Raw genomic sequence first — 25,131 nt, forward strand, 5'->3', positions numbered from 1 at the left:
TATTTATTTAGTACAACCTCACTCTCATACCCCTTCAAGTCCACTGTGTCGATGTGTATTCTCCATACTGAGTCTGGATACCGATACAGTCTCTCTTCCATCTTCCACTCATGTACCCAGTTCAGGTGTTTCAGTCTGTGGTATTCTTTCCATGGGCCAATATTTTGTCATATTTTCTATGACAGCCTTGGTATTCTTGTAGGAAGCTGGCTCTATATACTATACCAAAGTGAGGTAGAGTGTGCACACAGTCCAGTGGAACCCCAAAGGTAGGCAGAGGTAAAGTTAGATAGCACCTCACTCTCTATTTGTGGTAGTGGGGTCGAGCCGTAAAGGCAGTATCGGAGGACTGTGTTAAGCATTTGTTGTACAGACTCAGTCAGCAAATGAATTCACACACTCAAAGACTGAACTTCAGATCAGTTGTTTTGTATAAAAAATATTCTTATAGGTATTTTATTTTTTAGAACCAAGAAGGTCCGGCACAGGTAAGTACTTTGCAGAAAATATATAGATTTTAACACAGTTTTGATTGCAATTGTAAATGTACTTTGATTTGAGTACAGTCGTTTTACTGATAATGCAATGCTTTTCAGAATACAGTACATATACTTTAAATTGGATTTTCAGTAAGATTACAGGTAAGTTACTTTTAGATTACTTTTCTTTCTTCCGAGTAGTATACCTGGATACTACTCTGGGACATTACCTGTAAACAGGTAAGTAAAATCGTTTTTGTTAAACAGTACAATTTTAAGAATTTCTTTAGGTTTTCAAACTCCACACTTCGAAACTTTTCACAGAAAAACAGTCATTGTTATCCTATGGAGCAAAATAGTGTTATGGGGTTTGAGGTAAGTATTTGGTAGGTGGAGTTAAGGTTATCCAGTGTTAGGGATGTCTTTCATAGATTCACATGCCTGAATCATTCCCCGTCGTTGGGATGGGAGTCCCCGGTACATAAAGAAAGTAATGTCCTATTAGACATATAGAGAAATAGGCCCAAGGGCCTCACCTTAGTAACATATCCATGTCCTTTTGTAGAAATGACCGAACTCTAGAGAAGAGCCAATCAGCTATCACCTCCCTCTAGAACCCTCCTGGAAGGAGCCTCAGTCCCTCAGTCCCTCAGATTTTCTACCGCACGTCATGCTAAGGGAGTCTCCTCTGAGCTCTGCTCAGTTTTCTCTTCTCAACTGGGTTTCCAGTGTTTTCTGGTACTATTTTTTTGTTCTCTGGACCATAGTTACTAATATCTTCATGGCTGAGACACCAAAATAAGGTCTTTTTAGGCCCTTTGGTTCCTGTGGGAAGAAAAGGCTACATATAGATGACCAACATAAAGACTGTCTGTATTGCCTGTATCCAGATAATTCTTCCAGGGATTGCAAGGTATGTCATGCCTTCTCCTCTAAAACCCTCAAAGATCGTGAGGGACGCCTCCTAATCTGGCTTCAGAGGTTGAAAGATAGAGACCAGCTGGAATCTTCTGAAGAAAGTGAAGGCTCTTCAGTTTCTTCCAAGCCTTCTCAGAAGAGACCAAGAGTGACTTCTCCTGGCCCTTCCACACAACCTCCTCAAAAGAAGAAACTGAAAAAGTCTTCAGAGGTCCACTCTAAGGTTGTTCCATCGAAGGTGTCCTCTCAGGAAGTTCCCACCTTCAAGAAGCCAACTTCGACCCATCGACGAAGAAAGCTGTTTCTTCAGTACTGTATGTCACTACTTCGACAGCTACTGTCTTAACGTAGATGGCAACATCGTCACTGAACTCGTCGACGACTACGACCCCATCGTCAACGGCAGGTAAGACTGTGTCTTCGACGATAAGCATCAAGAAGACACCGTCGACGACGTAGCAGTCGTCGACGCTGCACTCGCCGACGACTGACTCATCGACGACGAAGACATCATCGTCGACGAAGACTCTGTCGACGAGGACACAGTCGACGCAAACGCCGTCGACGAGATCTCCAGCGATGACACCAGTATCGACGACGGCACCATCGACGATAACCCCAACGACTACAACATCTGTCAACGTTTCTTCGTCGACCACCACTCCGTCGACGGGCTCGTCGAAGACGATGGATCCAAGTTTGAAGAGTACATATGTGCAGCTAAGGATCACAAAAAAGAGTTCATTCGCTGCCTCCAACATGTCTCCTTGAAGAGGAGGATTCCGATGAAGGGGACATGTTCCAAACTGCGACAAGCCCCTCTGAGCTTAATGTGAAATATCAGGAGAATTCAGATGAAGATGAGGAGCAGGAGGAAGAATATCATCCACCTCCTCCTCCAATGGTTTGCCTTCCAGCCTCTTTAGTCTCAGACTTGCAATACCTCATTACAGATTACAAGCAGAGGTTTCCACAGTCACCTGCACCTCAACCCTCGGCAGTATCTCTCTCACCAAGACCACAGCCTCCACCTTTAAATTTACAGCCGGATCCAGTCAATTTATCACATCCTCCGTCTACCGATGAAGACGAGGAAGAAGACCAACATGAAGAGGGAGAGCTTCAATCTAACCACGATGAGTGGGATGACTGTTATTCCCTGCCCTGCTTCTCCAGTACAGGCACAAGCGATCTCGCCACCCGGAGACATCGGAGGGTTCCATAATGTCGGAGAGGGCAGCTCAACGTTTCCAAATCCCCATGGTTTCTCTCCAGCAGGAATGCTTCTTATATGATTTTAAGGAGCCCTTCAAAAAAAATCAGTGAAATCGATACCTATAATAGAATACCTGTGGGGACAAGGTGTCAAAGTGATGCAAAACCCTTCCTCAGTACCTCCGGTATTACCTCGCTTAGACAAGAAGTATAGGGCGCCTGATACTGCACCAGCTTCTTTAATAGGACATCCCAAGCTGTAATCGGTGATTACACAGGCAGCTCTAAAGAAGTCTAAAAATCCTTCTGCCCCGTTCACAGCTCCGCCTGATAAAGAAGGCCGCAGGCTAGACAATATTGGTAAACGTTTCTCAACAATGTCTGCTCTGACAGTGAAGGCGTCTAATGCCTTGGCGCTTTTGGGACGTTACAACAGACAGTTATGGGCAGATATAGCCCCTTATCTGACGGCCTTGCCTAAAGAATCGAAGGACGAGGCGAAGAAAATATTACTTGAAGGGGAGAGCTCAGCGTCAGAAATAATAGACTGCGCGATGGATATCGCAACAACTGGGTTTCGCCAACTTGCCGGAGCAGCAGTATTGAGGCGACAAGGTTGGCTGAAGGCAACTTCCTTTCGTCCCGGAATACAGACGAAAATCTTGGATATGCCTTATGATGGCCAATTTCTCTTAGGTCCTCAGATTGATGAGGCGTTACAGAGTATAAAAAAGGACAGACACGACCAGAGCATTGGGAACTCTCCAATACAAAAGTCCGTCCTTTTGTGGATCAAGAGGAAGGGGAAGAGGACAGTCCTCTTATATAGGGGATTATATCGGTCATCATACTCTTCGGGCAGCAACATTGGCCACAGTTTCTACAGCGCAAACAGCCGCACCAACAATCCTCTCATGGCAAAGCGTCCTTTCGGGGTAAAGGCCAGCGAAAAGGCAACGCTCATAGACCATGACCTTTCCCTTCAGCCAGTCTCCAATTCATATCTGCCCACAAAGATTGGAGGAAGAATTTCCCATTTCCTAGAAAATTGGAAGCAAATTACCACAGACCGGTGGGTTCTACAATTAGTCCAAATCGGCCATTCATTGGAGTTTGTTCACATACCTCCCCAAACCCCTCCCAGACCTATGTTTCACAAAAATCTGCGTCTGCTTCTCCGAGAGGTCTCTTTTATGCTCCAGAAAGGGGCGATAGAAAAAGTCCCTCTGTCCCAACGAGGGAAAGGATTTTATTACCGCTTCTTCCTAATTCAGAAAAAAGAAAAGAAGTGGAGGCCGATTTTAGACCTCAGAGCCCTCAACAAATTCCTAAAAAAGCAGTTGTTTCGTATGGTAACGATCCAGGAGGTCTTTACAGCTCCTAGATATAGAGGATTACATGGTATCCCCAGACCTTCAGGATGCTTATTTTCACATCCCAATACACAGAAATCACAAGAAATTCTTAATATTTGCAGTAGCGGGCAGACACTTCCAGTTCCGTGTCCTACCTTTCGGACTCAAGTCTGCACCTCGCATTTTTACAAAATGCCTCTCTCCAGTGGCTGCATATCTCAGACAACAGCACCATGAAGTTTTTCCATATCTGGACGACTGGCTGATCTAAGCTCCATCCCTAGAAGACGTGTCCAGGTCTTCCAACACTTGTTTGCAACTTTTCAATCGTTTAGGACTTGCACTCAATCGGGAAAAAATCAGTCCGTCTGCCTTCTCAACGTATACATTTCCTAGGCGCTACCCTAGACACATATGTCATCACAACAGACGCCTCGTTGGGAGGCTGGAGAACTTTCCTCCAAGAACTGCAGATAAGCGGAAAGTGGTCCCCTCCAAAAGAGGGCTTCATATAAATCGCCTCGAACTGCGGGCGGTCTTCCTCGCCCTTCAAGCCTTTCTCCCAAAAATCAAGAACTCTCTAGTGCTCGTACGTACGGACAATACCACGATGATGCACTATCTCAACAAGCAGGAAGGTACTCGCTCCCTGACACTCTCTCGCGAATCACAGAGAATCTGCAACTGGTTGATCCTGCACAATATCTCACTTCGGGCGGAATATGTCCCGGGCACGGACAATGTTCTAGCTGATTCACTAAGCAGACAACACACAAAGTCTCAGGAGTGGAAGCTGGATCAGGTATTCTCTCACTGGGGTACTCCTCTGATCGACCTATTCGCCACAAAAGACAACGCCAAATGCCAGCACTTTGCAAGCTGGCATCCCCAAAAAGGATCTCTAGGGAATGCGTTTTCAATCGCATGGTTCAAAGTCTTTGCGTACGCTTTTCCGCCATTTCCAATGATTCCCAGAGTCCTCAGGAAATTGAAAGCGTAGCCCTGTACGCTCATTCTGATAGCCCCAACCTGGCCACACCAACATTGGTTCAATCAATCAATCAGTCAATACATTTATAGAGCGTGCTACTCACCCGCGAGGGTCTCAGGGGAGGGGGGGCGAGGGCTACTGCTCGAATAACCAGGTCTTGAGGTGTTTCCTGAGGGTGAGATGGTCCTGGGTCAGTCGTAGGTGTGCAGGGAGGGAGTTCCATGTCTTGGCGGCCAGGTAGGAGAACGATCTTCCTCCTGGGGTGGCTCTGCGGATCCGTGGGACTGTTGCGAGGGCGAGGCTGGCGGAGCGGAGCTGGCGGGTAGGAGTGTAGAACGAGAGGCAGTTGTTGAGGTATTCGGGGCCCATGTCGTGGATCGCTTTGTGTGCGTGGGTGAGGAGCCTGAATGTGATCCTCTTGCTGACGGGGAGCCAGTGCAGGTTTCTCAGGTGGGCAGATATGTGGCTGTGGCGAGGGATGTCGAGGATGAGTCGCGCGGATGCGTTCTGTATGCACTGAAGTAGTTTCTGTAGTTTGGCTGTGGTTCCTGCGTAAAGGGCGTTCCCGTAGTCCCGTCGGCTGGTGACGAGGGCCTGGGTGACCGTCTTTCTGGTTTCTGTGGGGATCCACCGTAAGATCTTTCGGAGCATGAGCAGGATGTTGAAGCATGAGGATGAGATGGCGTTGACTTGTTTGGTCATCGTGAGGGAGGAGTCCAGGATGAATCCCAGGTTGCGTGCGTGGTCCGTGGGTGACGGTGCGGTGCCCAGCGCTGTGGGCCACCAGGAGTCGTCCCAGGCGGATGGGGATTGTCTGAAGATGAGGACCTCCGTTTTGTCTGAGTTCAGTTTCAGCCGACTGAGCTTCATCCATTCCGCGACGTCCTTCATTCCTTCCTGGAGGTTGGTTTTGGCGGTGGTTGGGTCTTAGGTGAGGGAGAGTATCAGCTGGGTGTCGTCGGAGTAGGAGATGATGTTGAGGTTGTGTTTGCATGCGATGGTGGCGAGGGGGCTCATGTGGAAATTGAAGAGGGTTCGGCTGAGCGAGGAGCCTTGGGGTACGCCGCAGATGATTTTGGTGGCCGTGGAGCGGAACGGCGGGAGGCGGACTCTCTGGGTTCTGTTGGAGAGGAACGAGGTGATCCAGTCCAGCGCTTTTCCTTGGATCCCAGTGTTGTAGAGGCGGGTTATTAGGGTGCGGTTGCAGACGGTGTCAAAGGGGGCTGAGAGGTCTAGGAGTATGAGGGCGGTTGTCTCCCCGTTGTCCATCGGTGTCCTGATGTCATCGGTGGCTGCGATGAGGGCTGTCTCGGTGCTGTGGTTGGCTCGAAATCTGGATTGGGATGGGTCGAGTGAGTTGTTTGCCTCGAGGAATGCAGTCAGCTGTTTATTGACGGTCTTCAAGATGACTTTAGCCGGAAAGGGAAGAAGAGAGATGGGGCGGAAGTTCTTGAGGTCTTTAGGGTCAGCTCTGGGGTTTTTCAGAAGGGTGTTTATCTCTGCATGCTTCCAGCTCTCTGGGAAGGTGGCTGAATCGAAGGAGTTGTTTATGACGTTCCGGAGGTGGGGGTGCGATGATAGCGTCTGCTTTGTTGTAGATGTGGTGGGGGCATGGGTCAGAGGGAGAGCCGTAGTGGATGGTGTTCATGATGTGGGTAATGTCTTCTGTGCTGATGGGGGTCCAGTCGCTTAGGGTGGTGGTGGGGGTCGTTGGTTTGGTGACTGGAGGTGGCCTCTGGGCGTCAAAGCTGTTGTGTATATCTGCGATCTTGAGGTAGAAGAACGTGGCAAGGGAGTTGCAGAGGTCTTGTGATGGTGTGATGTCGTTGTTGCTGGCGTTAGGGTTGGAGAGCTCTTTTACGATGCTGAAGAGTTCCTTGCTGTTGTGGGTGTTGTTGTCCAGCCGCTCTTTGAACGATGTCCTTTTGGTGGTGCCGATCGGCTGGTGGTGTTCGCGAGTGGCGTTCTTGAGGGCCGTCATGTTTTCTATGGTCCGTTCGTGGCGCCAGGTTTTTTCGAGCGTGCAGCATGATTTCTTTGAGTCTTTGAGGGGGTCGGTGAACCATGTAGTTTTTCTGTTGCTGGTCTTGCCTGGGGGGCTCTTCAGCGGAGCGAGGTTGTCGGCGCAGTTGGTGATCCACTGTGCGAGATTGTGAGCTGCGTTGTTGGTATCGGCTGGTGGGTTCTGGCTCAGTGATGTGGTAAGCTGGTCTGTGGTGACTTTGCTACAGGATAGGCGGGGGATCTGTAGTGTGCTTTGGTGTGTTGTAGTCTTCTTGTAGGTGAAATGGATGCAGCTGTGGTCGGTCCAGTGTAGTCCGGTGGAGTGGCTGAAGGAGACGTGGTTGCTGGCGGAGAAGATGGGGGTCCAGCGTGTGGCCGGCATAGTGGGTGGGGGTGTTCACCCGTTGCTTGAGTCCGAGGTTGAGGTATTCGGGGCCCATGTCGTGGATCGCTTTGTGTGCTTGGTTGAGGAGCCTGAATGTGATCCTCTTGCTGACGGGGAGCCAGTGCAGGTTTCTCAGGTAGGCAGATATGTGGCTGTGGCGAGGGATGTCGAGGATGAGTCGCGCGGATGCATTCTGTATGCGCTGAAGTCGTTTCTGTAGTTTGGCTATGGTTCCTGCGTAAAGGGCGTTCCCGTAGTCCAGTCGGCTGGTGACGAGGGCCTGGGTGACCGTCTTTCTGGTTTCTGTGGGGATCCACCGGAAGATCTTTTGGAGCATGCGCAGGATGTTGAAGCATGAGGATGAGATGGCGAGGTTGTCGAGCAGGGTGGTAGTGTTGTTGTCGTTGTTGTTCTCCAGGTGGAAGTTCAGGTCCCCTAAGAGGATGTATTCTGGTGATGTTAGTGCGTGCGGGCTGACTAAGTCGGCGATGGTTTCGCTGAATTGTATGCGCGGGCCCGGCGGTTTGTAGACGAGGGTTCCTCTGAGTGTGGTTTTGGGGTCGGTGCGGATCTGGAAGTGTAGGTGTTCAGCGGTGGAGAGTGTGTCTTCGGTGTTGATCGTTACGCCGATGGTGTTCCTGTGGACGATGGCGATTCCTCTTCCGGTTTGGTTGACGTGGTCCTTCCGGGTGATCTTGTAGCCGTCCAGGATGGCGATGGCGATGGCGATGTTTGGGGCCAAGGAGGCGTTCATCCAGGTTTCCGCGAGGAAGGTGACGTCCGGTGCTGTTGTGTCGAGGAGGTCCCAGAGTGTGATGGCGTGTTTGTGGACAGAGCGGGTGTTGAGGAGGATGCATTTGAGGTTGTTGTCGAGGGCCGGGGTGTAGGTTGGGAGGCAGGTGAATTTGCAGGCTTGGCAGGTGAAGGGTCTGTGGGTTCACTTCGGGGTGGCTCGGTAGCAGGCGGGTGGTCATCCGGTGTTGAGGGTGGTGGTGTCGTATCTCAGTCGGGTGTCCTGGCTCCAGCAAGGCCAGGGGTTCTGGCACTGGGCGCGGTCCAGGCGCAGACGGGCTTGCCAGCGGCACGCCCGCTGCGCGGCCTCCATAAGAGGGGCTGTGGGAGGGAGAAGCAGCTGGGAGGCGGGGGGTGGGGCCGCAGGGACGCAGCGGCGGGAGGGACACAGAAAGCAAAACGGGGCAGGGGGGCACAGAGGGCACAACAGTGGGGGTAACAGAACAAAAGAGAACGGGCAAAACCAGTGTGGACAGAAAGCAAAACGGGGGCAGGTGGGCACAGAGGGCACAACAGTGGGGGTAACAGAACAAAAGAGAACGGGCAAAACAAGTGTGGACAGGGAAAAAGGGATCAGAGGGGCAGAGGACTCGCACAACTCCACCGTCTTTCTCTAATTTTCGCCAAGGCGGTTGAAGCAGTTTCCATCCCTCCTCACGATGAGCAAGTCCAGCATCCGAATCTGGCATCACTCAAATTATCCGCTTGGCTCCTGAGTTCAAGGAATTTCAGAATTTAGATATTCCGCCAGATTGTAGATTGTAGAGCCATTCTGGCTCGAGCAAGAGCAGATAGTAGCAACAAGACATACTCTTTAAAATGGAAGAGGTTTTGTATTTGGTGTAAGACTCAGAAGATACATCCCTGTTCTTCTGCCTTACCTTCTCCATCTGGCACCCTCTGGCCTTGCTCATGCTTCCATCAGAGTCCACTTGGTGGCGATATCCCGTTACAGGAGATCTACTATGGACCTTCTCTCTGGTCTCACAGATTGATCAAACAGTTTCTTAAAGGTCTCTTCAGGACTTTTCCACCCTTGAAGACTTTACCGCCTACCTGGCAACTTAACACGGTCCTTAATCAGTTCATGAAGTATCCCTTCGAACCGGAACACAGGGCTGATCTGAAATACCTCTCTTGGAAGACAGCACTCCTTCTCGCACTTACTTCGGCAAGAAGAGTAAGTGAGCTCCAGGCCTTCTCAATTCATGAACCCTTTCTCCAATTCAAGTAAGACAGGGCAAGATTGCGAACAAATCCAAGATTTGTACCAAAAGTCCCGTTGGACTTCCATCTCAACGAGCCCGTTGTCTTGCGCTCTTTCTTTCCAAATCCCCAGACTACAGCAGAAAGAACGTTACACTCTCTGGATCTTAAACGCTGTCTGAAATTTTACATTGAGAAGACACAATCCTTTCGTAAATCTAACCAACTTTTTGTAGCTTACAGTAGACCCAGGAAGGGTCTTATACTCACTAAGCAAAGTATTTCTCGCTGGATCTCTGCAGCTATTTCATTCTGTCACGATCAGGCAGGACAGCCCCTGCATTCTAAAGTACGAGCCCACTCTACTAGAGCGATGTCTACATCCATGGCGCTGTTCGCAGGAGTGCCTATCATAGACATTTGGAACATTGAAGTCGCCACATACCTTCACCAGGCATTACTGCCTGGATAAAGAACTCATGAAAGATGCTGCTGTAGGACAAGCAGTACTTGGCCATCTGTTTCGATAGAGGTGAGCCTTCTTTTCATCCCACCATCCTTTTCTATGTACGCACATTTCTTTATTGTATTGTTTGATGGTATTGCTACTTATAATGGAATATTTCTATTGGTCACTTGATTTGTTATTATCTAATGACTTGTATATTCTATACCATCCGAAATTTGCTTATCATTGCTTGCTACTATGATTCAGGCATGTGAATCTATGAAAGACACCCCTAATACTGGATAAGAAATGCGTTACTTACCTGTAACTGCAGTTATCCAGTATTGGTGTGTTTCATAGATTCACATGCAACCCTCCTGCCTCCCATGGAAGGACTCTTCTAATTCTCTCAGTGATGCGCTTGTTTAGCACAGTGCTTCCGAAAATCTGACGGACTGAGGCTCCTTCCAGGAGGGTTCTAGAGGGAGGTGATAGCTGATTGGCTCTTCTCTAGAGTTCGGTCCTTTCTACAAAAGGATATGGATATGTTACTAAGGTGAGGCCTTTGGGCCTATTTCTCTATATGTCTAATAGGACATTACTTTCTTTATGTACCGGGGACTCTCATCCTGACGACGGGGAATGATTCAGGCATGTGAATCTATGAAAGACACCAATACTGGATAACTGCGGTTAGAGGTAAATAACGCATTTCTTCTGGGGGTGGACTCGAGGGGTCCCCCAGGGTCAAGAATGCACTCTAGTTACAACCTCAGCGGCACTAGGGTGCAGAGTGCTGAGGCCCAATGTTATTCAATGGGGGATAGGGGGCCTCCGGTTGGTGGCTGCTGGCAAGCAGGCCACTTGGTTGTGGGAACGAAACTCCTAGACTTTAGCTCAGGGCAAATGGGGAAGCAAAGTAGCACCAAAGGTGCATACTCAGCAGCACCAGGGCGGCCGTATGCTGTTTCGATGTCGGGCGCCTTGTTGGTTTCAATGAGGAACCTCCGGTTTGCAAAGGCACTGCAGGCTTGGGGACGAAGGTCTTCTGGGTGCGACCAACATTTCAAGAGGTAGTTGGGAAGTTAAGAGTTGGTTAGGCACCATCGGTCGGGGCACCCAAGGCCGGTGGGCGTCTGGTGCAAGTGTGCCTTTTCGGATCGGGTCTTCTTACCAGGTCCTGGTCGCGGTTGGGGGGACCTTCTGGATTTATGTTGCATGCGTCGGCTGGAGGCAGGTCAAGGGTTGCCGGATCTCGAGTCAGGATCACCGGGGTGACCGCCTCGTGGTGTTTGCCACTTGGGCCGTGGACGGCGGGTGCAGAGTGGGGCCGATTTGCGGTGTCTGGCCGGAGCCAGAGGTTGAAGATGAACAAATCTGGTGTTCATGGGAGACAACGTCTTTGTGGTTGAAGGCTGGCAGGTCTTCCGTGGTTTTCGAGGTTGCTGGCTGCAGGACACACCGGAATTTCGCATAAGCAGGTTCGAGGTGGAGACAGGCCGGTAGGACTGGGGCCAAGTCAGTTGGCGTCCTCCTTGTTAGCTTCGGCTCGGCTGTTAGGTCCTTCTTCTTTACTTCTAGTTTCTTGTCTGAGGAAGCATGGTTCAGGGGTTCCCCTAAATACTAGATTTAGAGACGTTACAGGTAGGTAAAATGTTGGGACCAATAGGTCCCTTCCCTGGGGTGGGTACATCACCTATTATGCCACTCTCCCAGTGGGAGGGGGCATATGCTCATACACCTGTACCTTCACCACTGGTATAGTGCACCCAGCTAGAGGGGTGAATGATCTATGCCAGGGCAGTCGGTGCCATGTCGACTCTTCACTTTGTTCTGCACCAAAACACGCAGCCTGCGAAGGGAGAGGGGTGTGTGTGTGTATATGTATGTATATATATATATATATATATATATATATATTTCCATTAGTCTCGAAGCCCAGCTTGGCATCCGGCTTTCGCTGCTCGACGAGAATTCGAAAAAAGCCACAAACTCGGTGATTCTCGTTCCAGTGAGTTTATTGTGCATATAAACGCCCACCAGTCGCCATGACGCGTTTCGCCTCAGCCGAGGCTTGATCACATATATATATCTCTCTCTCTCTCTCTCTCTCTCTCTCTCTCTCTCTCTCTCTCTCTCTCTCTCTCTCTCTCTCTCTCTCTCTCTCTCTCTCTCTCTCCTCTCTCTCTCTCTCTCTCTCTCTCTCTCTCTCTCTCTCTCTGTCTCTCTCTCTCTCTTGTCTCTCTGTGTCTCTCTGTGTCTCTCTGTGTCTCTCTGTGTCTCTCTGTGTGTGTCTCTCTGTGTCTCTCTGTGTCTCTCTGTGTCTCTCTGTCTCTCTGTCTCTCTGTCTCTCTCTCTGTCTCTCTCTCTGTCTCTCTCTCTGTCTGTCTCTCTGTCTCTCTCTCTGTCTCTCTCTCTGTCTCTCTCTCTGTCTCTCTCTCTGTCTCTCTCTCTCTCTCTCTCTCTCTCTCTCTCTCTCTCTCTCCCTCCCCCCCCCCCCCCCCCCCTCTCCTGCAGCCTGGTCACAGTGCCATTTACCAGGGGCTGACCTGTGGCCAGAGATGCCAATTGGGTTAGTTTTGGGGAAAGAACACAGGCCCTGGGAACCAGGGCACATCGAGTGAAAGTGCATCAGTAGTCTGGCAAAAAGTGTGGGGGAGTTACTGCAACAGAAACCCACTTTCTTACAATTCTTCATCGAAAGGGTTCCGTTTCTCTGTAGCTAGACAGTGTCTTCTTTAGCGACTTCCAGGGCTCTGAGACAGAATGCCTTATTATGTTTAGAGAGAGTTGTCCTCCAGGTGCCTATCCTAGATAATCGAGCAGGTAGGTCAAAGTGGGCATCCAGAATCCTGGAGGTGCCGGACTTGATCACTCCCAGAATAGTTCTCAGAAGGGTACTCCCAGAGTGAGGGCAAATGTTACCACCTGATTGTACCTTCATAGACAACCATCTTCTATAAAGAGCCTAACCATTGCTAAGATCTCTCTGGTTAATATACATTTGGAAAGACAGTACCAAATAGAAGTGCAATTCCTGCCCTGATGGCCACCTCCCTTTGATATGTTTGTGTCTCTACCCAGTTACCCAAATCCCAGACATGCCCTATCTCTCTTTTTGATCCCAGAGCAACTGGAGTATGTTCTGGGTATTACTTAACAGCATTCTACATGGCAAGGATGTTTAACTATTCTTCTGGGGAACGACAGTACTTTAAAGTCCAAAAGGAACGTTGCCTGGTCACTCAACGAGAAATCATTAGATATACTTTTGACATAAACTATGAAAGATATTTTTTTTACTGTTTATTGCCTTTTTTCAAGTGAGTCGCTTTGCAGCCGTTTCTAGAGTATGGAACTCTAGAACTTATTCAAGCTTCATAGCTATTCTATGTAAGTAACACTTTTTAGAGGTAGAACTGATAGGCCTACTCTCCTTTGAAGGCTTTGTAAGCAATCCTCAGTGAGGCAAACTACTCTTCATTTCATGATCATATACCCATGGATTGTTACTGTTCCTATTTTAAAAACCTAGATTGTAAATATGTAAATACACTTGTAAAACTGCTGAGTGATGGACTTAACTTTTTTTAAATTCAGAATACTGGGATCTAATGAATGCATCCGAGAAATATGACAAGCTGCCTGAAATCTGGGAGGGTCACAATATTGCTGATTACATAGATCCATTAATTATGAAGGTGAGTTGCACATCTCTTTACAACATATATACATTTTTCTCTGTATATCTTATATAATTGGCATCTACTGGATGGTTTTCTAAATTTTGCTCAGTAAACACAGAAGGAAGTGTACAGGAATGTTCATGTACAGATTCCTAATCTGTCTGGTTGAGTGAGTGGCCCCTGTCTAAAGGGATAAGTGAGTCAGACAGGGAGGGTCAACAGAACAGATTTTTATTTTGAAAAATAATTCAATTGTTAAGGTGTCTCTCGTGTATGAATTAGGGTTCTGTGAATTGGTGCATTGCTTTGTTCTTTCTTTATTTACAGTCCCTTATTTATGTCACTAAAGGATATCACTTGTTAGAATGTTCTCAACATTTGCATACTCAGTTGGTTACATGCTTATCAGTATCCATATATGTGAATAAAAATGTAAGGTAACAGTAAGGTGAAAATGTATACCTTGCTGCCAGAAAACCAATGGAATTTTTGTGTAGACCGCATAGATTCAGCATAATATCCTACGCAGGCGACACCCAACTCATCCTCTCCCTCGCAAGGGAACCCAACAACACCAGACTCTGCTTCCAGGAAGAAATGAAAGACGTTGCATCCTGGATGAGCAGCAGCTGTCTGAAGCTTAACTCGGAGAAGACCGAATCTCTCCTCCTCTGACCCACCCTCTCACATGGGACAACACCTGGTGGCTCACCGCCCTCTGCAACACCCCCGTGGACCACACTTGGAACCTCGGCATCATAGTAGACTCCTCCCTCACCATTACCCGACAGATCAACGCCGTCTCCTCCACATGCTTCAACACCCTCTGCATCCTTTGCAAGACTTTGAAGTGGATTTCCCTGCCACCCCCGAATCCAGAAAGACCATCACTCACGTACTCCTAACAATCAGACTGGACTACGGAAACGCCCTCCACGCCGGAATCTACAAATTCCTCATCTGGAAACTCCAGACCATCCAGAACAACGCGGCCATGCTCGTCCATGGCATTCCACGTCATTCCAGAACATGAACACATCACCCAGCACCTACAAGACCTCCACTGGCTCCCTGTTGAGAAGAGAGTAACCTTCAAGCTACTTCGCCCATGCCTACAAATCCCTCCACCACATCTCAGCCATGCGAAATCTAGATGCGTGAGAAAACAAATGTTTTAAAGAAGTCATTGAAATTGATGCTTTTGAAAATGTGTGCTTTCATTTTGGAAGTGACCAAGTTTAATTGAATGGCTTAACTTTATTTTAATGAAAGCAAAACATTATTTTTATGTATTATTGTTGTTTGTTACAAACATTGTTTATTTTTTTTTCTCCCTCTTTGTTTAATTATTTCCCATCCGTCTTTTATCTTGGCCTTACAAGTAGCATATCTTTCTAAAATATTTTGAAATAAGTGTCATAAATCTCTCACTAATTTTATTACTCTTCGCTTTAAAAGTAAACTCTGATCCTGTTGTCCTCCTTCCTCTGCCTCACTTTATACTTCTCATCACTTCTCCTTAAGTGCTTTTCACCTTGCACCCATCCGATTATTGCTACTCTACACCCATAGTATGTTTTTGGTTAATTTAACATTTTCTTGAATTGCTCCACTCTTGCATCACATTGATTTCTATTATTGGCTTGAGTTTGTTGACCTTAATAATAAACCACATTACATCGCTTTAAATATTGTTACTGTGGTATTATTTTAAATGCATCATAAATGCCTACTTGTCTTTAAGTATTTGACTATTTAAGTCCGTTGTTGTAATAACTGTATCTGTTGGTCTTTATCTTTGAAGAAATTGGAAGAGTTGGAAAAGGAAGAGGAGCTGAAAGAAGCTGCAGGGGAGTATGACAGTGAATCAGAAAGTGAAGATGATGAAATGACGGAAATTAGACAGCTTGCTCAGCAAATTCGTGAAAAGAAGAAACTGAAAATATTAGAATCCAAGGAAAAAGACAAACAAGGACCAAGGTTGCCAAGAACAGCTAAAAGAGTAAGTGAGCTGTAGTTTCCTTTAAAATCCAAAGTACATTATTTAGTTGCTTGACCAGAAATTGTGTTTTCTTGTGGCTCTTAAGAGCTGACTTCCTTCGTACTATCTGTGTATTTCTGTGTCCATGTTAATGTTTGCCTAAGCTACAAATGTGTTTACTCAGTCAGACCTAGTTACTCTATTTGTATCTGTAGTCTAATGTGAAATCCAAAATTGAAATAATCCTGATGAGTAAATTGTTTTTTGGGTTTTATTTTGTGGTGACATCAAGACTCAGGTAGCACAAGGATGAAAATTGGCTCCTTGGTGTTTTTGGACAGTCCTGTTCCTATAACAAAATTTCGCTCTTTGAGGTGTGCTCCCCATCCACCCCCCATTAAAAAGAAAGGGCCCTTTTTCCCATAACCGAGGTGAATATATGCAATAGCATTTGCTCCTGTTTAATATGCATCTGAATGCCAAATCACTTAAGAGGGTTGCTGATACTGCTTCCCCATGGAGTGACAGAAGGAGATTTGTGTGGTCAGCTGAGAGTACCTTGGTAGTAGGACCTAATTAGTAGTCCTGCCAAGAATCGGAGAAGACTTAACCCCAGTTTCAGATGCAATGCCGTCTGCACATCTTTGAAAGAGCTTTACTGTATTCATATCTTGCTTCCAATATCTGCCTCAACGACTTTTGCGAGCGGGCTGCTGTGTGGTGCACATAACTCCTGAGAGGGGCAGAGGGTATATTGAAGATGAGTTAGTGTAGGTCAGACTAAGCAGATCAGAATATTAAAGCTGAAAACAGCGGCATTGCATTATATAACTGTTGAAGCAGACCCCTTTACTATGGGTAGGAAAAGCAGCACTGAGCCCCATAGAGGCAGTTTGATGGGTAATAGAGACTTAATTTAAGGGCATATAAAAGTAAGGCACCTGTACACATCATTGCGCACCACACTTAATTCTGTGCTCCTTAACCATGTCATGCCATGAGAGAGAGAGATGCTCATCTGAACTGTAGATGAGAACTAGTCGAAGACTTAGGAAAATAAAGTTGAAGGTTCGAGGCATGTGGGCTGCTAAATTCATATCTTTGCATTAGATCGCCGCCTAGTGTTGGGTCCGGATGATCGCACATTGTTGTCCTGGAAGAGTCTTCGAAGTATCCTGAGATAGGTGGCTCCTCCCCTGGACTACAGTGCGCATGGGCATCGGCTCCATCCCCAGATTGTTTTTTTCCGCCATTGGGTTCGGATGCGGTCTCGACGTCTCTCTGTCGGAACCGAGAATAATAGCTTCTTTAAGGCCAAAAGGCCTTCGTTTCTTTACGTCGGTATTGTTTGCGTACGGTCTCGAGTGCTTCCGTCTCTTTGAGCCGGAATCTGCGGAGTCGAGTTACTCTACGGACATCGGGGCCTTCTCATCGCAACACGACCGAAACTTTTCAACATGGAGCGGAGCCCGTTTAAATACTGTCCCGTCTGTGGGTCCAAATACCCACATATCGACGTGCACCCGGTCTGCAACAAATGCCTGACGCCAGACCATAACGAGGACAACTGCATGGCCTGCTCCAGATTCAGGTCGAAGAAGACGCTTAAGCTCCGGCGCGCGGTGCGCCTTGAGGCCAGACAAGCGGCCCCAGCTCCAGATAACATCTTCGGCGACCAGGAAGAAGAGGGCCTAAGCCATCATCTTGAGATCTCCCCGCCCGAGACGGAGGTCGAGGCAGATCCGGAAGACGACGACGGAGTCGTAGATCAAGGCCTTGAATACGTCGACGAGGTAGGGGACGTCGAAGAAGTTTATGGGGCCGCGGAAGATAGCTCAGGGGATGAGCTATGCCCCGAAAGTTACGAGGATCAGGCTCGGGTCACGGGATCGCCACTCGGCCTTACCCAAGACCCTGCACCGCAAGCCACGCCCCGCCTTCAGGCCCGGCCACGGACACACTTGCTACGCAGCCCATATCGAAACCGAAACTGAAACCATCGGTATCGACGACGCCTAAAATGGCCGACCCGAAAACGAAACCGAAACTTACGGATTCGAGTGCACCTAAGATGGCGGCCGCTCCAACAAAAACGCCAAAGCCTGCTACCTCATCGACTCCGTCGACCTCCGGTCTCCAGAAGTCGAAGAAAACTGTCGATTCAACAGTGCCGAAGCCGTCAACGGAGGAGGCATCCTCTAAGAAGGTCGCCCGGCATGGCTCGACCGGGGAAACGCCGTCGAAGTCCAAAAAAGTCGGTGACAAGTCTGCAGTGCCTACGGAAGCTGCAAAACAACACGGATCGAAGAGCGGAGGCTCAACACATCGGTCCAAGGACTCTGTGTCTGCGGCTGCAGCATCAACGGCTAAGACTACAAAGGGCCTACAAGCCGTCGAAAGCGGAGGCAAAGTGAAGGCCTCCTCGTCGGCGCCAAGTGCCGCTGTGAGTGACGCATCCCTCATCGCCACTTCACTACAAAGAATTCGGGATAAGGACTCTGCGACGTCGGCTCCAACGCCGTCGCCCCAGAAGCCGACTGACATGCCGTCAAAGCCGGCTGGAAAACTTCTCTTTATTCTGCCGCCAAAAGAGGTGCCAAAGGCCTTTGCGCCCAAAACGGCGCCAAGGACATCGGAATCGTCCACGTCTGCTGGTGTTTTAGGTCGACAACTCGACTCAGGAGACGATTCGGAGCGTTTTATCGACGCTGACACGGGCAAGTTGAGCCTTTACAAAAGAAAGATCACTTCCCAACCAGTGGACTCCTATGTCATTCCACTGAAGAAGAAAAGGCCTGTACAGGACGCTCCAGCCCTGATTGAGCCTATCCAGCCTACTCCTAGAAGGAGTCCAACACCTTCCCCTGACCACTCAGAGGGAGAGGAATATGGACAAGATGACCAGTACACTTTCCCCATCAATGACCCCGATGCACAACACGATTCCTATGACGACGTGGATGACCAGGGAATCCAGAATGTGGGACAAGACCCACAGCCTTTCAGTGCACGTGCATCCCCCACAGAAGACTCTGCAGGATTTCATGCACTCATTGAACGGGCAGCTGCTAATCATGATGTGGACATGCATGCTGACCCAGTGGAAGAAGATTTCCTGTTTGACACTTTTTCAATCTCTGAAAGGACAGTCAAGACACTTCCTATGCTCAAGGGTGTCCTTAAGCATGCTGCAGAAATCTTTAAAGAGCCTACTAGGGCAAGGGTGGTCAATCCACGCATCGAAAAGAAATACAGACCAGCACCTGCGGACCCTGCATACATTCGGGGGCAGCTGCCACTGGACTCTCTTGTGGTCGCAAATGCCAGAAAAAGGGCCAACTCCCAGACGACGGGTGAAGCTCCTCCCCCAGACAAGGAGTCCAAAGTGCTTGAGGCAGGGGGCAAGAGAGTAGCTGCGCAGGCTGCCAATTTCTGGCGTATTGCAAATACACAGGCGCTATTGGCACGTTATGATAGGGCGCATTATGACACCCTAGAACAAGTTTTACAACACCTGCCTCCGCAGTTTCAAGAGGGTACAAAACTGCTTATAGAAGAGGGAAAACTCATCTCCAACGCAGCCATAAAGTGTGCACTTGATGCCGCAGACACAGCAGCTAGGGCTATTAACACTAGCGTCATGCTGAGACGACAAGCGTGGCTACGCATATCAGGGTTTAAGCCAGACATTCAAACACCATACTCAACCAGCCCGTCAATCCTGATAGACTGTTTGGTCCTGATGTTGACACCACCCTCGAAAAGATTAAAAAAGACAATGAAACGGCTAAGTCTATGGGGGCCCTTCAGTCACAACAGTTCCGGGGCAACACTTTTCGTCGCTCAGGTGCACGTGGTGTCACCCGAGGACAGATGGGTCAACAATCGCAGTTCACTAGAGGTGGAGCACAGTCCTCGTACCCCAAACAGAATAAAGGGGGTTATCGTGGAAACAGCACCAGAGGACGTGGCAGAGGAAACAACAACTCCCGTTCCTCTGCCCCAAACAAACAGTGACTCTCTGTCACTGCCCCCCGACCATTTAACACCTGTCGGGGGGAGACTCCAGCAGTTCCTGCCAGTCTGGACAAACATCACCACAGACAGGTGGGTACGACAACTTGTCCAGTACGGTTATTGTCTAGAGTTAAAGTCCACTCCACCCAACATTCCACCAAGGCAACGGCCTATGTCCGCAGAGCACTTGCACTTATTGCAGCAAGAGGTAGTAGTGATGCTGCAAAAAGGCGCTATCGAATTCGTGCCAGTGGAGGAGGAAGGCACAGGGGTATATTCCCTGTACTTCCTTATTCCAAAGAAGGACGGATCTCTCAGACCCATTCTAGATCTGCGTCCCCTCAACCTGTATATACTGTCAGAACATTTCCATATGCTCACACTGCAACAGATTCTTCCCTTGTTAAACCAAGGGGACTTCTTGGCAACCTTAGACCTCAAGGATGCTTATTTCCACATACCACTACACCCGTCCCACAGGAAATATCTCAGGTTCACTATCCAAGGCAGGCATTATCAGTTCAAAGTCCTACCCTTCGGAGTGACTACCGCCCCGAGAGTGTTTACCAAGTGTCTGGCGACGGTAGCGGCGCACCTCAGGAGGCAGAACATCCATGTCTACCCCTACCTGGACGACTGGCTCGTTCAAGCCAAGTCGGAAAAACAGTGCGCCGCGGACATGTCGACTACCATTCACCTCCTTCACAATCTGGGCTTCTCGCTGAACTACCCAAAGTCGCACCTTCAACCAGCACATGTGCGGCAGTTTCTGGGCGCGACGATAAATACCCTGACAGCCAAGGCTCAGCCAAACAAGGTCAGGATAGACAGCATGCTGTCTCTAATCCAAAAGTTCAGACCGCAACACTCGCTTCCAGCGCGAGTATTCATGCAGTTGATTGGCATGATGGCCTCCTGCATCTTCATAGTCCCTCACGCAAGGTTACATATGCGTCCGCTCCAGGAGTGCTTAGCAAATCAGTGGACACAGGCTCAAGGACAATTGACAGACCTAGTGTTGGTTACCAGTCGGGCGTACAACTCTCTGCATTGGTGGAATCCACAAAACCTTTGCAAGGGCCGACTGTTCCAAGAGCCAGTGCCACAGATTACCCTGACAACGGACGCATATCTCCAGGGATGGGGAGCTCATCTGCTCACTTACACTGTGCAGGGACTATGGACGACGCAGCAACAGAAGATGCACATCAACTATCTGGAACTGATGGCAATCTTCATGGCGCTCAAGTCCTTCAATGTACATCTGTGCAACAAGGTGGTGTTAGTCCGGACGGACAACATGACAGCGATGTACTACATTCAAAAGCAGGGAGGCACCCACTCGCCGCAGCTGTCTCATCTGGCTCAGAGCATGTGGAAGTGGGCCATTCAGAGGAACATTTTCCTCATGGCAGAACACCTCCCGGGCAAGGACAATCAGATGGCGGATCTGCTCAGCAGATACAGCCATCAGATGCACGAGTGGGAGATACATCCATCGGTACTCCGCCCGTACTTCCAGCAGTGGGGTCATCCGGAGATAGACCTGTTTGCCACAAACGAAAACGCAAAATGCCAACACTTTGCCGCCAGGTTCCCTCACCCACAGTCGCAGGGGAATGCGATATGGATGAACTGGTCAGGCAAATTTGCGTACGCTTTTCCACCAGCACCTCTGATACCGCTAGTGGCAAGAAAACTAAGGCAGCACTCGATGACACTCATCCTAGTTGCTCCAACGTGGGCGCGCCAAGCATGGTACACCACGTTTCTGGAACTCTCGGTGGTGCCGCATCAAAGGTTGCGCCTAACGCCCAGGCTTTTGACGCAGAACCATGGAGACATTCAGCATCCAGATCCGCAACAGCTCAACCTGGCGATCTGGCTCCTGAAGTCCTAGAGTTTGGCTACCTTCACCTACCTCCAGAATGCATGGACATCATCAAGGAGGCAAGGAAGCCAACTACCAGAGCATGCTATGCTGCGAAATGGAAGCGTTTTGTCATTCACTGTACAGCCAATGGCATAAACCCGCTAGATGCTTCTATCCCTAACATCATTTGCTATCTGTTACATCTTTACAAGTGCAATCTAGCGTACACTTCCATTCGGATACATCTATCCGCCATAGCAGCTTATCTTCAGAACAGGCAGCATCTCTCTGTCTTCAGAGTGCCTGCCATTAAGGCCTTCCTTGAAGGTCTGAAACGAGTCATTCCCCCAAGAACACCGCCAGCTCCAGTGTGGAACCTCAATGTGGTCCTCACCAGGCTGATGGGACCACCTTTTGAGCCACTACACTCGTGTGAACTCCAGTTCCTAACGTGGAAAGTGGCTTTCCTTATTGCTATCACTTCACTGAGACGTGTCAGTGAGCTGCAAGCGCTCACAATCCAAGAGCCATTCATACAGATTCATCCAAATAGGGTAGTACTATGCACTAACCCCAAATTCCTTCCGAAGGTGGTGTCACAGTTTCATCTCAACCAAACTATTGACTTGCCTGCATTCTTCCAAAACCCACAAACGGTGGCGGAAAGAATGCTCCATACTTTGGACGTTAGGAGGGCGTTGATGTACTATATTGACAGGACACAACACTTTAGGAAAACAAAACAACTTTTTGTTGCCTTCTCACCACAACACAAAGGCAACCCTATTTCCAAAGCAGGAATAGCCAGGTGGATTGTTAAGTGCATTCAAATCTGTTATCAAAAGGCAAAGCGTACTTTAACAATACCCCCCCGAGCGCACTCCACACGCAAATTGGGGGCATCCATGGCTTTCCTTGGGGAACATTCCTTTGGAAGACATTTGCAGAGCAGCCACGTGGGTTACACCACATACCTTCACAAAACACTACTGTGTTGATGTGCATTCCAAGCAGCAAGCTGCTGTAGGACAGGCTGTTCTCAAGACACTTTTTCAGGTTTCTGCAGCTGGCACGGGCAACCGCCTCTAATGGAGGGACTGCTATGTATTCTATGCAAAGATATGAATTTAGCAGCCCACATGCCTCGAACTGAATATGCTACTTACCAGTATGCATCTGTTCTTGGCATGTAGGGCTGCTAACATTCATATCGCCCACCCTCCTCCCCGGTGCCTGTCGCAGCTGCAGACATACTCTTGCATTCAATCATTAGCATGGACATCCTTTACATCTTACACTCCATCTCTGCCACAATGGCTAAAAACAATCTGGGGATGGAGCCGATGCCCATGCGCACTGTAGTCCAGGGGAGGAGCCACCTATCTCGGGATACTTCGAAGACTCTTCCAGGACAACAATGTGCGATCATCCGGACCCAACACTAGGCGGCGATCTAATGCAAAGATATGAATGTTAGCAGCCCTACATGCCAAGAACAGATGCATACTGGTAAGTAGCATATTCAATAGTCTGCGTGGGCACACGTGCTGCTTTTGAAAGGAGGCAATGGTGCTTTGCAGATAATACATGGTAGTAGTTGGAGTAAGGTTTGTTTGATCTCTGGAATATAGCATATTTGGCACCTACCAGCAGCACCTGTAGGGCGCCAAGTAGAAAAACAAAAGTTTTATGTGCGAGAAAATATCCTTAGTTAAGTAGAAACGAGGTGGCAGTGAAAAGGCTAAAGGAGGAAGTGCTCACCAAAGACTCCTCAAGAGTGTGTGAAGAAGAATTGTAAAAGAAGTATAGCAAAATTATCCCAAACAGCCACAAACCTTGATAGGTGATTATCGCCTTAAAATACTTTTAAATATATCGCCCATAGGTTAGGGAGTATTGTTACCAGTGATAGAAATGCTCTTCTGGAGCTGGCAGTCAAGTGACCGTGTGGATGCCAGTATTTGACCCTGGCTAGAGAATCAGATGACAGAGCTACATGAGAAGAGTGACTTGGAGAAAGGTCAAGAAGGGTAAACTGCACCTGACATTCTTCATGTAATGAAGGGTGGAGAGGACATTCAGCTATTTTAAACTATGCACAGTCCATACCTCACAAGATCCAGATGAAGGCTATGTCTGGGATTGGGAATGGGGCACAGAGTGGTGAGACTTGAGGAGTGTAATTAGTGGTGAACTAAGAAATATCATGGTGAAGTGGTCCAGGCAGAAGAGAATCCCAAGGTAAACTAGAGAGTGCTTCTGTGGAAGAACAGTCCAGATCTTCCCAGAACTCCTTAGTATTCTGTGAAATTTTCTTCATGGAAGTGTATTTCAAAGAACACACTCCAAAATGATTCCTCATGCTCAGGGTTACTATTTAGCTAACAAACAGGAAAATGTGCTTTAATTGAATATCCCCATTTGCTCTTGAGATTCAACTGTAGCATGTAATTAAAACCCTCAGAACAGGGGGTGAAAAGTATGCAGTTCTCTACAGATTGAACTCATGAGAGATTCTAAAAGGTGTTAACTCCCAGGTGGAAGATATGGTATGCTAGGCTCAGACAAAAGCTTTCTTTGATATACATTAGAAGTTTAGTCTCCATAAATCCCTGTTTTTCTGCTACCAGTAGTTGAGACATTCCTGTCGCCTCACAATGTGGAGGTTATCTCACACTTCCGATTAATAGTTAAAGCACTAGATGATCAGATATTATCTCAGATCTTTAGATCCCTTATGATCTTGTCATGAATACACTAACCACATTCCCAGTTCTGCGGGCTACTTGGGAAGTCGACGTAGGGGTTCTTGCATTTGATACTGATTAAGGCACATAAATGCCCCCTAAAAAGTTACTTTTGGTTTATTGCCACCATACTATAATTTATTATACCCGTAAAAGATTGTTGTGGCAATGGTAGACTCCTGTTCCTCTATTTTATGGTGCTTTTACACAGGGAATTCTTTTTACATACTATCTGAAGCTGCCCTGTTAGCTGTTTGGGAAAGCGTTAATAAGCCTAAGTCAGGTGAATTGGGCTGACACTCCTGTATAAACTTGATGCTTAAGTGAATCATTCCATGAAATGCCTCCTGGAAAATGAGAAAGTGCACAACCCGCTTGAAAGGAATGTTTAGATGTAGGGTGTTAGTAAAATCCATTGGTGGCATCAATATGGGAGAACCTGGGGACCATGGTAGGTATGCTTTGGTCCTAATTAGATCGAAGTCTGTTTTGTGGCTGGAGGATTGATTATGGTTTTGTGAAAGTAAGTATTTTTTATTACTCATAGGAATGTCTTGTATTAAGCTTATGGTACTTGTCACTATTTATATGTGCATCGTGTGTATCCCTGATTCTGATTGCATGTCTGTATAGTGGCACTAAAATATTTGATTAAAAAATGCCTATGTAAAGGCATATCTTTTGACATTTCACAATTACCAATGTTATTCATATTGCTGCTCACATGCTTGCTTCTTTCAGGTTCAACGAAAAGTATTAGAAAAAGAAATGAGTGGTCTTGGTATTGATATGACCGATAAGGATGAGGTGAGTATGGAAGCATTTCAGAACTGTTATAGTGTGAAGTATGTGCTATAAGGGCTAAAGAAATGTTGAGCTACAACATTCTCATAGTGAACCGTACATAGTCATTGATGTTATTGCTATTTATGCCTCAGTTATTGCGCGCCCATTACCTCATCTATGAATACATTACCACAAATTTGCACATCTCTTATAAACTCTCATGCCTAGTATTCCTCTAGCAAGAGTAT

General features: G+C 47.9%; 1 protein-coding gene across 1 annotated transcript in view; it reads left to right on the top strand.

The window, feature by feature from the left end:
- GTPBP4 (GTP binding protein 4) overlaps nucleotides 1-25,131 on the top strand; it is a 240,503-nt gene that overhangs the window by 196,263 nt on the left and 19,109 nt on the right. The window contains exons 13-15 of the mRNA XM_078663297.1: nucleotides 13,394-13,494; nucleotides 15,284-15,481; nucleotides 24,839-24,904. Of these exons, the coding sequence (XP_078519423.1) occupies nucleotides 13,394-13,494; nucleotides 15,284-15,481; nucleotides 24,839-24,904 (365 nt within the window). The remainder of the gene's footprint in view (nucleotides 1-13,393; nucleotides 13,495-15,283; nucleotides 15,482-24,838; nucleotides 24,905-25,131) is intronic.

This window comes from Lissotriton helveticus, chromosome 10, assembly GCF_964261635.1.
Source record: "Lissotriton helveticus chromosome 10, aLisHel1.1, whole genome shotgun sequence".
Taxonomy (NCBI): Eukaryota; Metazoa; Chordata; class Amphibia; order Caudata; family Salamandridae; genus Lissotriton; species Lissotriton helveticus.